At 49.7% G+C, this 13,471-nt stretch overlaps 1 protein-coding gene across 3 annotated transcripts in view; it reads right to left on the reverse strand.

The window, feature by feature from the left end:
- Positions 1-1,328: 1,328 nt before the first annotated feature.
- KAZN (kazrin, periplakin interacting protein) overlaps positions 1,329-13,471 on the reverse strand; it is a 269,488-nt gene continuing 257,345 nt past the window's right edge. For 2 of the 3 annotated variants that reach the window (XM_063145364.1, XM_063145363.1), the window contains exons 5-8: positions 9,969-10,158; positions 8,867-8,997; positions 3,976-4,026; positions 1,329-1,820 (exon numbers count right to left, since the gene is read on the reverse strand). In XM_063145364.1, coding sequence (XP_063001434.1) covers positions 1,653-1,820; positions 3,976-4,026; positions 8,867-8,997; positions 9,969-10,158 — 540 coding nt within the window. In that variant the 3' untranslated portion in view covers positions 1,329-1,652. Of the gene's footprint in view, positions 1,821-3,975; positions 4,027-8,849; positions 8,998-9,968; positions 10,159-13,471 lie in introns of all 3 variants that reach the window. The other variant, XM_063145362.1, reaches the window with a different exon arrangement.

A 13,471-nucleotide genomic window follows, 5' to 3' on the forward strand; every position in this document is an offset into this window, starting at 1 on the left:
AGATTGAATGCCAGGGAGCTTTAACCTTGTGCCCACACCATGGTCCCAATCCAGTTTGGGAGCACTGAGCCTGCTATTTGCATTGCGAGTAAAGCGCCCATTTGCACCAATGGAAGTGTACCTTCCAATGCTCAGACTAAAGCCATCCAGGGTCTTGATCCAGGTTGTGAGCTCCACATCTGGGGTTGGATCCAGATATAGTCATACCCATTGAAATCAGTCATACTTCAAGATTAACATAAATCCCATTGGGCAGTATCCAGCAGCGTCATTCCACAAAGTCACACAGCACTAGCCCTACATGGTTTGGGTCCAGGCTCCCTGCGGGATCGCCTTCTCCTGTACAATCCGCCCCGCATACTCAGGTCCTCTGAGAAGCATTTACTCCAGCCAACAAAAACAAGGCTCACAACTATTACCCAGAGGACCTTTTCTTCTGCCGCTCCCAGTTTGTGGAATGGCTTGCCGGGAGAGATTCGTCAACTTAACAGTCTTCCAGAATTTAAGAAAGCCATAAAAACTGATCTCTTCCGGCAGGCCTACCCAGCTGAATTTTAAGATGCCTTTTTTTAATGGGTGCTGCTTTTAATGATGCACTGGTTTTCAACGTTTGAATTAGTTGTATGTATTTTATGGTGTTTTTATTTGTGTTGTACCCCGCCTCGATCCAGAGGGAGAGGTGGGTAACAAATAAATAAATATATTATTATTATTATAGTAGAACTCTGCAAAATCTCCCTGCTGCGCATTATACTTGCGCCAATAAAACTTTAGTTGGAGTCTCCTCTTGCGCATAGTTCGGAACTTAGTTTGTGCTAGCGCAACGTCATTTGTGCTAGTGGAACGACCCTGCTGGACACCGCCCATGGGCCTACTTGAAGTATGACTAAATCTGGGTCCAAACCCTTGTATTTATTACAACCAAAATTTGCGCGATTGTGGATTGTGTGAACGGTGAGTTTGGCCTTGAGACATTTGCTTTGGAGACGGGATGTTTCGTCGGTAGACTGCCTGTTGAACCATCCCTGGCATAAAATCACTCCAAGATGCTGGCCATCTTGCAAGGACCGGAGGTACGGCTTCCTGTCCTGGTAGGCGTCTTGGCAAACACATGGGATGCAAACAGCCTCCCGGGGTAGGAGACAGGAAGAACAGCAGGGTTTTTTTGGGGGGGGGGCAAGAGACATTTACAAGCACACAGTGCACAATATTTGTCGTCATGGTTATTTACAAATACACAGCAGTCCTTCAAGTTTTTCAAGTTTTGTAAAAAAAAAGGCTGGGGAGCAAAGAACCAAAAGGGGGGGGGAAGAAATTCGGTGGGGAGGGTGTGGAGGAGAGGCAGCAGGAGGAAATAAAAAAACGAAAACAGAACACAGCCCAGAACGGAACCGGGAAAGGCTACACAGCACAACTGGCATCGCTCCATAAGACAACAGTTAATGGGGTGGGGGTGGGGTTTCACACACGGGATCGTTTGGGGGTTATGTACAGCGGGTTACAGAAGAGGCAACGCAGAAGAGGCAGCGCGGCTCACAGGCCGCCGGGTTCAGTTAGAGGCGTTTCGCTCGCGCGCACACACAGACACTCCCACGCACGCACGCAGGCACGCACGCACGCACACCAGAAAGCGGGACAGGGAGGGCAGGCTGTCACCAGTCGGCGTCCTCCTCTATATAATAATCTGGAGCGGTACCATCGAAGAGCCCGGGGTCGAGCGATTTCCGCTGCTTCCCTCTGGCAAACACCCGGGAGATGGAGCCGAAACCCATCTTCTCTTTCTTCTTTTTCCGTTTTTGGTCTTCGAGGTCCTCTAGAGACTGAGGAGGAAAAAGGAGAATGGGATGGGGTTTTTTTTGCCGGAAGGCGGGTGACCAAAAGAAACGGGGGTGTTAATTCTGAGGTGGAGGCAGGGAGGGCAGGAATCCGGAACACCTTGTGAAACCTAGCAGTGCACAGCATCTGTACTGGGGTTGCATCAGTGGGGGCTGGGGGTTCCGAGGCCAGTAGGGGAGCGAATCCGCTCCGGGTTCATGTCAGAACCAGTCAGAACTTGAAAGGAGCTCTCCAAGGAGAGCTCCTTTCAAGTTCTGACTGGTTTCAGCCGAAACCCGCAGCGGATTGGCCACCCCACTGACCTTGGAGCCACCAGCGTCCCCTAGGGAGCTCTCTCTCTCCCCCATATTGCAAACGAGGGCTGAGTGATTGCGTGTGACCACAAGCCACTGAGTCTGCTCCTGGGAGAGGCAAGATTTGAACCCAGGGCCGCCCGGTTGCCAGAGAGCCATGCATTTCTCTCTACTACGCTGGTGCTTTCTCGTCGTCATCTAATCCGGCATCATAAGCTTTGTCAGGCGGGTCCGGCTCTGTGCCGTCCTACATTTTCTGAGTAGGCATGTATTAGATCACACTGTAAAGTACTTTAAAATAATTAGGGCGCACCCCTATGCACGTTCAGCAGCGGAGGCTAGCGGCTCCAATGTCGGTGGCGTGGTGAATCCATTCCAGATTTCAGATGTACGAGTCAGAACTCAAAAGGTCTTCCGTGGTCCCCGGATCAGTCCGAATTCTAAAAGAGCTACCCAAGGATAGCTCCTTTCGAGTTCTGACGGGTTTGGCCTGAAACCCGGAGCAGTTTCACCGCCCCACTGACATCAGAGCCACCAGCCTCCACTGGTTTGCACGTAACACTAAAACAGGCCAATGTGCACAAGCAGAAAGGAAACCCGGCGCAATGTCTCCATCTTGCGCTCACCCCTCATCCTGCGCAACCAGGAGGCAGAAGAAATCAGAGTTCAGCTTCACATCAACAGGTTCCTGGCCTGCTGTTACAGGAAAGGGAAAGGCACCTCTCGTGCAAGCACTGAGTCATTACTGACTCTTGGAGGGACGCCGGCTTTCACTGACATTTTCTTGGCAGGCCTTATAGCGGGGTGGTTTGCCGTTGCCTTCCCCGGCCGTTATTACCTTCCCCCCAGCTAACTGGGTACTCATTTTACCGACCTCGGGAGGATGGAAGGCTGAGTTGACCTGAGCCAGCTGCCTGAAACCAGCTTCCACTGGGATCGAACTCAGGCCGTGGGGAGAGTTTCAGCTGCAGAAACTGCTGCTTTACCGCTCTGCGCCACATGAGGCTGGACATCAGGAAAAACTTCCTGACTGTTAGAGCAGTACGACAATGGAATCAGTGGCCTAGGGAGGTTGTGGGCTCTACCGCACTTGAGGCATTCAAGAGGCAGCTGGACAACCCTCTGTCGGGGATGCTTTAGGGTGGATTCCTGCATTGAGCAGGGGGTTGGACTGGATGGCCTTGTAGGCCCCTTCCAACTCTGCTATTCTATGATTCTATGATTCTATGAAGGCTCTTCCTGCTGTTAGAAGCAGCCCAGGAAATGTGGTTAAAAAAACACCTCTAGCCAACTTCTAAACAAGCCAACAACAAACTCTGGTTTGTCTTGCCATCTTGTTTAACTAACAAGAGCTGCACTGAGCAGGGGGTTGGACTCGATGGCCTTAGAGGCCCCTTCCAACTCTACTCTTCTATGATTCTATTTTAAACTCCAGTTCCTGGCTCACACATAACAATGGCAGGAATCTGCTAGAGCGAAACTGAATTTTGGTATAGTCCTGCTTCTGGTTATGGGGGGTGGGGGGAAACTGTGTAAAATAAACTCCAGTCTATTTATAAATAAGCCAACAGCAAACTCTGGTTTGTTTTGCCGGCTTGTTTAAGGGTATGAAGCTGGGGAAAGCTGGTATATGCTATATATCTGTCCCACAATTCCAATCTCCCAGACAGGATTCACATCAGCCTACACACACACAGCACAGGCTCTGAATGATCCAAACTGTTTTGAGTGGGACTCAGCGTAAGCGCTGCAATCTCTCCCACCGCCCCCTCACCCCCCCGATCACCCCACCCCTTTCTGCTGATTTCCCAGGACTCTCGCCCAGAGAGAAAGAGCTGGTTCTTACCTGGACAATTGGGTTGTGCAGGTTTTTCTGTACCGGTCCAGGACTATCCCCCTGCCAGAAGAAAAAGATGTGTCAGGCTTGCTCATCAGGCACAAAGATGGCTTCCGAGGCCCTACCAGGGCGAGCGCCATCAGCAAAGCCGCAAGCATGGCAGTGCGCAGCGTCAAACCCTGTCCGGCGCTTTTCCTGGACTTTATTGTGAAAGGTCTGGGAGCTAAAATGAAGATGGATGCGGCTGATTCTTCTAAGTGGGCCACCGTTCTTCTATTATTATTACTATTATTATTATTATTATTATTATTATTATTATTATTATTATTATTATTATTATTATTATTCAAGGTTCTTTCCCAAGAACCAAGTCGCAATGTCGTTGAAGGGGCAACAGAATGGCACATGGAAGTCAACATCACCACAAAGCCAGATGTGAAGGCAAGGAATCCAGAGAAGAGCTCCTGACACTTGACTGGATGCAGACAAATTGAGATGGGATCAAAAGTTGAGACCAAGATGATTAGATGCTCAGGTGAAGCAAGTCTGAGGAGCAAAGGTGGAAGGAACTGGGATTGACTGGGTTCGCATGACACGCTAACCCACAAGAAGGGCTTAGCTGGACCGAAGATTTATCCCGGGATCGTCCCAAGGTCATCCCTGTTCATGTAAATGACACAGGGGATCCCGGAAGCAGGCAGGGACAACCCCGGGATAAACCTTAGGTCTAGCTAAGGCCTCAGTGGTTGAGTGTGGGTTGTCTGAACGCAGCACATTTTTTTGCAGGTTGGCTTGTGTAACTATGCAGTGTGGCTTATTTCTCTTGAAGAAGCCACCTTGAGAATCCACGTTTGTTGTTGGGTTATTCAGAGCGGCTAACAAGCCACAATGCAGAGAATGTGCTGTGTTCAGACGGCACGATAACCCACAAGTCAACCACAACCCACACTCAACCACTGAGTTTGGATTAGCCGTGTTGGGTGAACCCAGGCTCTGTTTCATTTGGAGAAGGGAAGATTTGGAGGAGACATGAGATTACGTTTCAAAGATGTGAAGGACTATAATGGGGCAGAGGGCGGAGACTTGTTCTGTGCTGCCCCGGAGGGCAGGACTAAATCTAAGATACAGGAGGGCTGATTACGGTTGAACATTAGGACATGCTTATAGATGGTAAGAGTACATTGACCATTACTTAAAGGAGTGCTGGGTTCTCCCATGCTGGAGGTCTTCAAGCAGAGGGCAGGCTCTTCTGGGTCCAAGGATGCTCAAATTCCAGAATTCCTGGAAGGAGCAGGCAGTGGAGATGCATGGGTTCCAGCTAGATGGCCTACAAAGCCCCTCAAACTCTATGTTATGATGACCCTTAACCAGAGGGGACAAGCCGAGCACCATCAGGAGCAAGCCAAGCTGACACGGGACTTGGCTCACTCTCTAACGTTGGACATCACACTGAACTAACGCACCAAGCCATCCCGACTTGTGTTCCACATTACGTGGATGACACAACTGTACTCGCCCAAGCTGTTACATATACACTAGGGCTGTGCACGGACCCCCCGCTCCGCCCCGCTCCTGATCCGCAAATTGCGGATCGGCCCCGCTCCGCCCCGCCTTGATCTGCCTAGGGTCCGCTGCGGAGCTCCGGCCTCGAATCGGAGCTCCGCAGCGGTGGGGGGGGGCGGTACCAGGTAAGGCCCCCCTCCCCCTTACCTGCTTCCATCCCGGCCTGCCGCCAGCCTCACTAGAGCCTGCGGATCAACCAGGAACTGTAGGCCCCGCTTGCGGCCTACACTTCCGGGTTGAGCTGCGGGCTCTAGTGAAGCCAGTGACGGGCCGCGGACGGATGCAGGTAAGAGCCCCCTCCCCCTTGCCCCCTTACCTGGCTCTGCCGCCGTCGTTGCACAGGCGGCAGCAGCGGCAGGGCCAGGTAACCACCCCCTCCTTCCTCCCCCTTACCTGCATCTGTCCGCGGCTGCTTCAACTGAGCCCGAGGACTCAAACAGGAAGACCAGGCCGCCTGGTCTTCCTGTTTGAGCCCTTGGGCCCAGTTGAAGCAGCTGCGGGGCCGCGGACGGACGCAGGTAAGAGCCCCCTCCCCCTTACCCGGCTCTGCCGCTGTCGTCACACAGGCGGCGGCGGCAGCAGCAGGGCCAAGTAAACCCCCCCTTACCTTTTTTGCAGAGCTCCGGATTGAGGCAAAGAATCCGCCTTCACCTCGATCTGCTCCGCAACGCTCCGCTGCTCCCCCAATCCTCTTCGCCTCCGCCTTAAGGGGAGGCGAAGCACCCTAATCCGCTTCTGCTTCTCCAGTCCAAGGAGAAGCGGAGCACAGCCCTAATATACACTTGTCCTTTTTGGGAAACTACATTAGATCCTGATTTAGCCATACTCAGGATAAACCCAATTAGCCATGATTAACAAGTCACAATTTCAATGGGTCTGCCCTGAATCTGGATTCAACCCAGTATATTTACTGCTGCTTTCTTTCCTGTGACGTGGAACATTCTCTTAACCAAAAGGTAATCCGAAAATGGCAGATTGATGGAAAGGGGGAAGGGGATGGCCCAATTTTAACTGAGACCACCACAATTGTCCCTCCCCCACTCTGAATTTGCCCCATTCCCCCCCTCCCCCCATAGAATCATAGAATAGCAGAGTTGGAAGGGCCATCGAGTCCAACCCCCTGCTTGATGCAGGAATCCACCCTAAAGCATCCCTGACAGATGCTTGTCCAGCTGCCTCTTGAAGGCCTCTAGTGTGGGAGAGCCCACAACCTCCCTAGGTTACTGGTTCCATTGTCGTACTGCTCTAACACTCAGGAAGTTTTTCCTGATGTTCAGCCGGAATCTGGCTTCCTTTAACTTGAGCCCGTTATTCCGTGTCCTGCACTCTGAGAGGATCTAGGAGAGATCCTGGCCCTCCTCTGTGTGACAACCTTTGAAGTATTTGAAGAGTTCTGTCCTGTCTCCCCTTAATCTTTTCTTCTCCAGGCTAAACATGCCCAATTGTTTCAGTCTCTCTTCATAGGGCTTTGTTTCCAGACCTCTGATCATCCTGGTTGCCCTCCTCTGAACACGCTAGTTAGTACCCCAAACTGGGTACTAACTTAAAAGAAATCATTGTGGGACGTCCTGAGTGTGGATATCTTGCATCGTGATTAGTTTGGTCTTGGGCAGTAATAAGAGTGATGCACCCAGGCCCAAAATCCTCATGACACGTAGGAACTGGTGGGACTTGAACTGGCTGTGAATATCCAGAAAATTGTGAATGTTAAAGAGAAAGAACTCAATTTCATTGTAAGAATTATTAGGAAATGTATTGCTGACTAGGGAATGCTGGAAGTTGTAGGGTTAACTCTAAGCGTGCACAGGATTGCACCCTAATTAACTCAAAATGATGAGGGGAAAAACACTATGTAGAACCAATAGAAAGAGAGTTAGACTCTAGTGTTGGAAGAGCAGAAAAGTTTTTAATCTCTTTACACGAATGTCTGTACCGTTTAAAAATATTTTTGTAAAAAACTGTTTGAAAAAGGAGCTTGACGTTTTGGATCCGAAACGTCAAGCTCCTTTTTCAAACAGTTTTTTACAAAAATATTTTTAAACGGTACAGACATTCGTGTAAAGAGATTAAAAACTTTTCTGCTCTTCAACACTAGAGTCTACCTCTCTTTCTATTGACACTAATTAACCCAAAATCCTAAAGCAGGGCTGGATAACCTGCGGCCCTCTAGATGCTGATGAACTACTATGCCTATCATCCTTGACTGTGGGCCAGACGGTCAGAGGCTGATGGAAACTGGAGTCTGATGGAAACTGGATCATTATTCCGATTATTAGGACGTACAGAACGTTGAGGCGGCAATTGAGAAAAATAAATATATAAGGGAACTGGAAGTGGGGGATAATAATAATAATAACAATAATAATAACAACAACAACAACAACAACAACAACAACAAATTTATTTGTTACCCGCCTCTCCCTCTGGATCGAGGAGGGGAACAACGCAAATGCAAACACCATGAAATACATAGAACTAATTAAAACATTTAAAACTAAGACATTATTAAAAGCAGCACATTATTAAAAGGCATCTTAAAATTCAACTGGGTAGGCCTGCCGGAAGAGATCAGTCTTTATGGCTTTCTTAAATTTCAGAAGACTGTGAAGTTGATGAAGAGTTCATTGCCCCGCTCGAGTCCTGAATAGTTTTATTTTAGAGTTGAGTGGGGGTAGGGGGATTAGCATTGGAGGGGTTTTGCATGCCATGAGGTTAATAATAATGATAATGATAATGATAATAATAATCTAATCCCTGAACGATATAGGAAAGAAAGGGAAACGGGCCCTTTCCTCTTTCCCACCCCGCAGAACCGGCTCTGTAGCCCCTCCAAACCTAAGCCAGGAACAGGCAGTACTACAGGCAGCTGTAGTATAACACATCTGCTCTCCAGATGTTTTATACTACAGCTCCCATAATCCCTGGTGATTGGCCATGCTGGCTGGGACTTACGGGACTTGTAGTCCCAAACATCTGGAAGGCCCTAAGTTTCCCACCCTCGCTCTAACAATATATCGCGCAGCAAAAGGCGGCCTTGGGAAGCCTGTCCTTTTTCTGTCCTATGCCTGAAACTCCACTCCCCCATTCTATCGGCCTGAACAGCACTACTTCGAGGCAGGCTGGAGCCCTGAGGAGCAGCACTCCTCCTAGGGAGTGGAGACAGACTGCAACATTTTGTTGCAGGTCTCCCTCATTCTTTTTCTGTGTATTAGAAAGCAGCAGCAGCAGCAGCAGGAAGCCAGCTGGTCTCAGGACGTGGCTCAGGCACAAGCAAGCGAGCGCGTTAGAAGAGAAGAACGGGGTTAAGAACGGCCAATGACCTGCAGAGGCGCCTTACATTGCAGAGCGAGTGCGTTCGGTGCCGCGGCGAGTTGATGTCGCTCGGCGTGGACGACCGGTCGCCTTCTGCCGCCGACGCGTCGGAGATGATGGAAGGCTGCCGGGAATGGCACGGGCTCACTCGGACTGCTGAAAGGCAAGGCGCGGGAGAGAGGGGCGGGTGAGGCTCAGCCGCGATTCCACCCCGGGAGACTCCCTTGCGGCTCATGTGCTGCATCTGGGCAGCCAAGGGGCGCGGAGGGCGGTAGAGACAGGCGCTCATATCCGCGTCCCGAAGCACGGTGGGCGGGCACAGGGAGAGCTTTCCTCACTGACAAGCAGCTATTCCCTGTTTCCCCCACCCCAGGGGCCCACAAACCTTATCTGGGCTAGGAGACGGGCGAAGGGAGACAATGGCGCTGGATTGGCTACCTGGGATCAGCTGGGGGATTCTGGGCCGTGAGGCTCAAGACTGCCACCAGCAGGGGTGGGGGCATGTGGCCTTTCAGGGATGGGAGCGGCAGGCCGAAATATCTGGAGGAGCAAAAGTTGTCCACCTCAGAATCTCTGAGGGCAGGGCCTGCAAAATCGGAGCCTGAATAATGGATGGGCTTAATGAAATTCGCAAGGCTCATTCCCCAAATCCCCCCAATCTTAGCCAAATCTCCCCCTCTCGAGTTTTCTAAAATGGGCATTAAGGGAGCTGCCACAGAAGGAAAGAGGCCTGGAGATTCTGCATCCCTCTATAAGTCAAGCCTGTGACACCTCTATGACATCATGCCTTGCCTGTGCAGAACTTCAAACTTCCTACAGGGGGCAGCCTCATGCAACATGACCTTGACGGGGGCCACTGCAAGTATGTTGTGTAAACCCAGAATTCCAACACCCAATCCCCGCTTAGTAACGAAACTCACTGTGTGATTTTGGGCTGGATTCTCTCCCTCTCACACAGGGTTGTTGTGAGAATACATGGCGTGGAGAAGAACCTTGTGCGGATGCTCACCGAGACTCCGTTGAGGAAGGTCGGGATTAAAGCAACAGCCGTGCGACATGGCTGAGAAGGCAATGCGGGGGGCGTGTGGGAAAGGGGCAGAGATGGGGCATTGACGGCTACGGCTTACCTTGCCGGTCTACCGTGTGCTGGGGGTGCGCATGATACAGCGTCTGCTGGCTCTGCCGGATGGCAGCCGTGAGCGGGAGGTCGGCCTGCATCACCCATTCCTGATTCCCGTTCAGCACCGTCTCGCCGGGCATGGCCAAGGAGTGCCGCTTGGGGACGTCCTTCGTCAGGGTCGCCAAGGACTGCTTCGCCTGGGAGAAGGAAGTGGAAAAAACGCACAGCAAGTCACGTCCATGCCTCTCCTCCCTTGGGAGCACCCGGCCTGAACGCTGTTTGCATGTAACATCATGGCCCCTCCTGATCCGTTTCTGGTTTTTGGGCCCATGGACAAGGTGCCCCAAGCGGAGCCGCTCTTTTAGTGAGTCGACGTTCTCACCACCATTGCCATCAGCTGCCCTTCCTCCTCTTCCTCCTCATTGTTACCACTTGCTTCCTTGATAGGCAGAAAGTTGGGGCGCAAGGAGGCCGTGACATCTGCTGGTCCTCCTTCTCACCCCCACTGTGATTATTATTATTATTATTATTATTATTATTATTATTATTATTATTTATTTATATAGCACCATCAATGTACATGGTGCTGTACAGATTACACAGTAAATAGCAGGACCCTGCCGCGTAGGCTTACAATCTAATAAGTTGTAGTAAACAATAAAGAGGGAAGGAGAATGCGAACAGGCACAGGGAAGTGTAAACAGGCGTGAAGCTAAACAGTATAGAGTCAGAACAAACTCAATATTTGAAGGCTATAGGGAAAAGAAAAGTTTTTAGCTGAGTTTTAAAAGCAGTGATTGAGTTTGTAAACTCCTAGTTTGTAAACTAGGGATGGGTGAACTCACCCACGTCCGACTCGTGGGAAGCTTGCCCCACTGCCGTTCTCCCGGCTTCATGTGCTGCGTGAGCTTTTTGGCAAAGTGTCCGACGATTACGCGGAAGCCATCCACCCTCACCTGGAGCCTCCATTGTGCATAACGATGGAGGCTTTGGAAATTGCGCATTTACCCTGTTGCATAAATGGCCGCGCACGGTGGAGTCTTCAGATGGAAGCGGACAGCTGCCAGGCGCTTGCTGGGCTGCAAGGGTGCTTGGCCCACGGTCCTGTGAATGCACTGTGGGCGCCTGACCGGGTCCAGGGGGCAGACGGGGGGAGTCCATTGGACTCCCGGACCTGATCGAGCACCCGGAGGAAACTCATCAACTTAATAAACTTTTAGCATTTAAGAAAGCTATAAAGACTGATCTCTTCCGGCAGGCCTATCCAGTGGAATTTTAGGATGTTTGTAGGATGTTTTTAATAATGTATACTATGCTTTTAATCCAGTTTTATGTATTGTATACTTCTTGTTGTTCCCCTGCCTCGATCCAAACGGAGAGGCGGGTAAGAATTATTATTATTATTATTATTATTATTATTATTATTATTATTATTATTATCCTCCTCCTCCTCCTCCTCCTCCTTACTGTGCGACCACACTTACAATACTGTGTTCAGTTTTGGTCACCACACCTAAAAAAGGATATTATAGAGCTGGAAAAAGTGCAGAAAAGGGCAACTCAAATGATTAAGGGGCTGGAGCATCTCCCCTATGAGGGAAGGTTACATCAGCTGGGATTGTTTAGCTTGGGGGAAAAGGAGGCTACAGGGAGACATGATAGAGGTGGACAAAAACCATACATGGTGTGGAGAAGGTGGAGAGGGAGACATCTTTCTCTGTCTCTCAAAATACTAGAACCCAATGGGGTCATCCCATGAAGCTGATTGGTGGGAGATTCAGGACAAATAAAAGGAAGGACTTCTTCACACAGAGCATATGGAACTCACTGCCACAAGATGTAGCGATGGCCACCAATTTGGATGGCTTTAAAAGGGGGTTGGATAAATTCCTGGAGGAGAAGGCTATCCATGGCCACTAGCCCTGATGGTTGTGTGCTACCTCCAGTATCCGAGGCAGTAAGCCTGTGTGCACCAGTTGCTGGGGAACATGGGCGGGAGGGTGCTGTTGCACCACATGTCCCGCTTTGCTGGTCCCTGACCGATGGCTGGTTGGCCACTGTGTGAACAGAGTGCTGGACTAGATGGACCCTCGGTCTGATCCAGCATCAGGGCTCTTCTTACCTTCTTACTGTTGCAGAGCAAGAGGCAAATGAGCAATGCGGGGTGCGATGTTGAAGAGGGGGAGCTAGTCGAAGGGGCTGTTTTCCATCGGCACCTATAGGGGCGCAGGCTCTTGGCAGCTGCTTAGCTATGCAGCTTGCTGCCATTCTTCATTAGTGCTAAGATGACTCCTTCACAAAGCTGTATCAGGACATCCTTAAGTTTAGCAAATGGTTCTGTGGAGTTTGCAGTGCCTTCTGATCTGGCCTTCCATCCTTTCTCTCTCTCTCTCTCTCTCTCTCTCTCTCTCTTGTTTACAATGCTTTCAGAATTAAGAGACATGAGAGCGCTCTTCAAATACTTGAAAGGTTGTCACACAGAGGAGGGCCAGGATCTCTTCTTGATCCTCTCAGAGTGCAGGACACGGAATAATGGGCTCCAGTTAAAGGAAGCCAGATTCCAGCTGGACATCAGGAAAAACTTCCTGACTGTTAGAGCAGTACGACAATGGAATCAGTTTCCTAGGGAGGTTGTGGAATCTCCCACACTAGAGGCCTTCAAGAGGCAGCTGGACAACCCTCTGTCAGGGATGCTTTAGGGTGGATTCCTGCACTGAGCAGGGGGTTGGACTCGATGGCCTTGGAGGCCCCTTCCAGCTCTGCTATTCTATGATTCTATGATTCTATGAATTACACAAACAGATAACTCAACCCAAATATGATCAACAATTTAACAATAAACAAATTTACTAACAAACCCAACGCACACCTCAAGGTTCCTAATAACACAAAAGGTTGCAGGTTCTCTTGGCTCTCGTTCCACTCTTACGTTCCAAATAAGGAACGTATACATCTGTTATTTTGTTCGTTCCCCTCTCTAACTCTTCCAGTGTTGGTTAACTTGACCATGTATGTTATTTCCCAGGATTTAATACTCAATTCAAAACAAGGATCAGTAAAATAAGGGTTCCGTAAGGTGAAGTAGAAATCAGTGGGTGAGTTTTTATAACCGTACTAAAATTGAAGGGGTTTCACTAATCTTCCTGAAAATTGCACATGCCCGAAAGAAATGTCTGTTTTAAATAACCTGAAAATTTCAGGGAGATTGGTTAAAGATTGAGGGTGTTTCTGAAAGCGGATTGGCAACCATTTGTGCCCATCTTTTGTAAAGACACCGTATCTTCCACATTTTAACGGTTGCTGTTTTCGTATTCCTTTTCTATTGTAGTTGGTGGAATTTGTAGGGGCTTTCGTTACACACACACACACACACACACACACACACACACACCAGTTTGCAGATATTCACATTCTCGTGGCTGATGGTAAATGCACTATCATCTCCATGTCATCAGATAGAACAACTTCCTTTAAATAACCAAAGAGAATAACTGTCGTATCCAGTGGTAA

The sequence above is a fragment of the Elgaria multicarinata genome, chromosome 20 (assembly GCF_023053635.1).
Source record: "Elgaria multicarinata webbii isolate HBS135686 ecotype San Diego chromosome 20, rElgMul1.1.pri, whole genome shotgun sequence".
In the NCBI taxonomy this organism is placed as follows: Eukaryota; Metazoa; Chordata; class Lepidosauria; order Squamata; family Anguidae; genus Elgaria; species Elgaria multicarinata.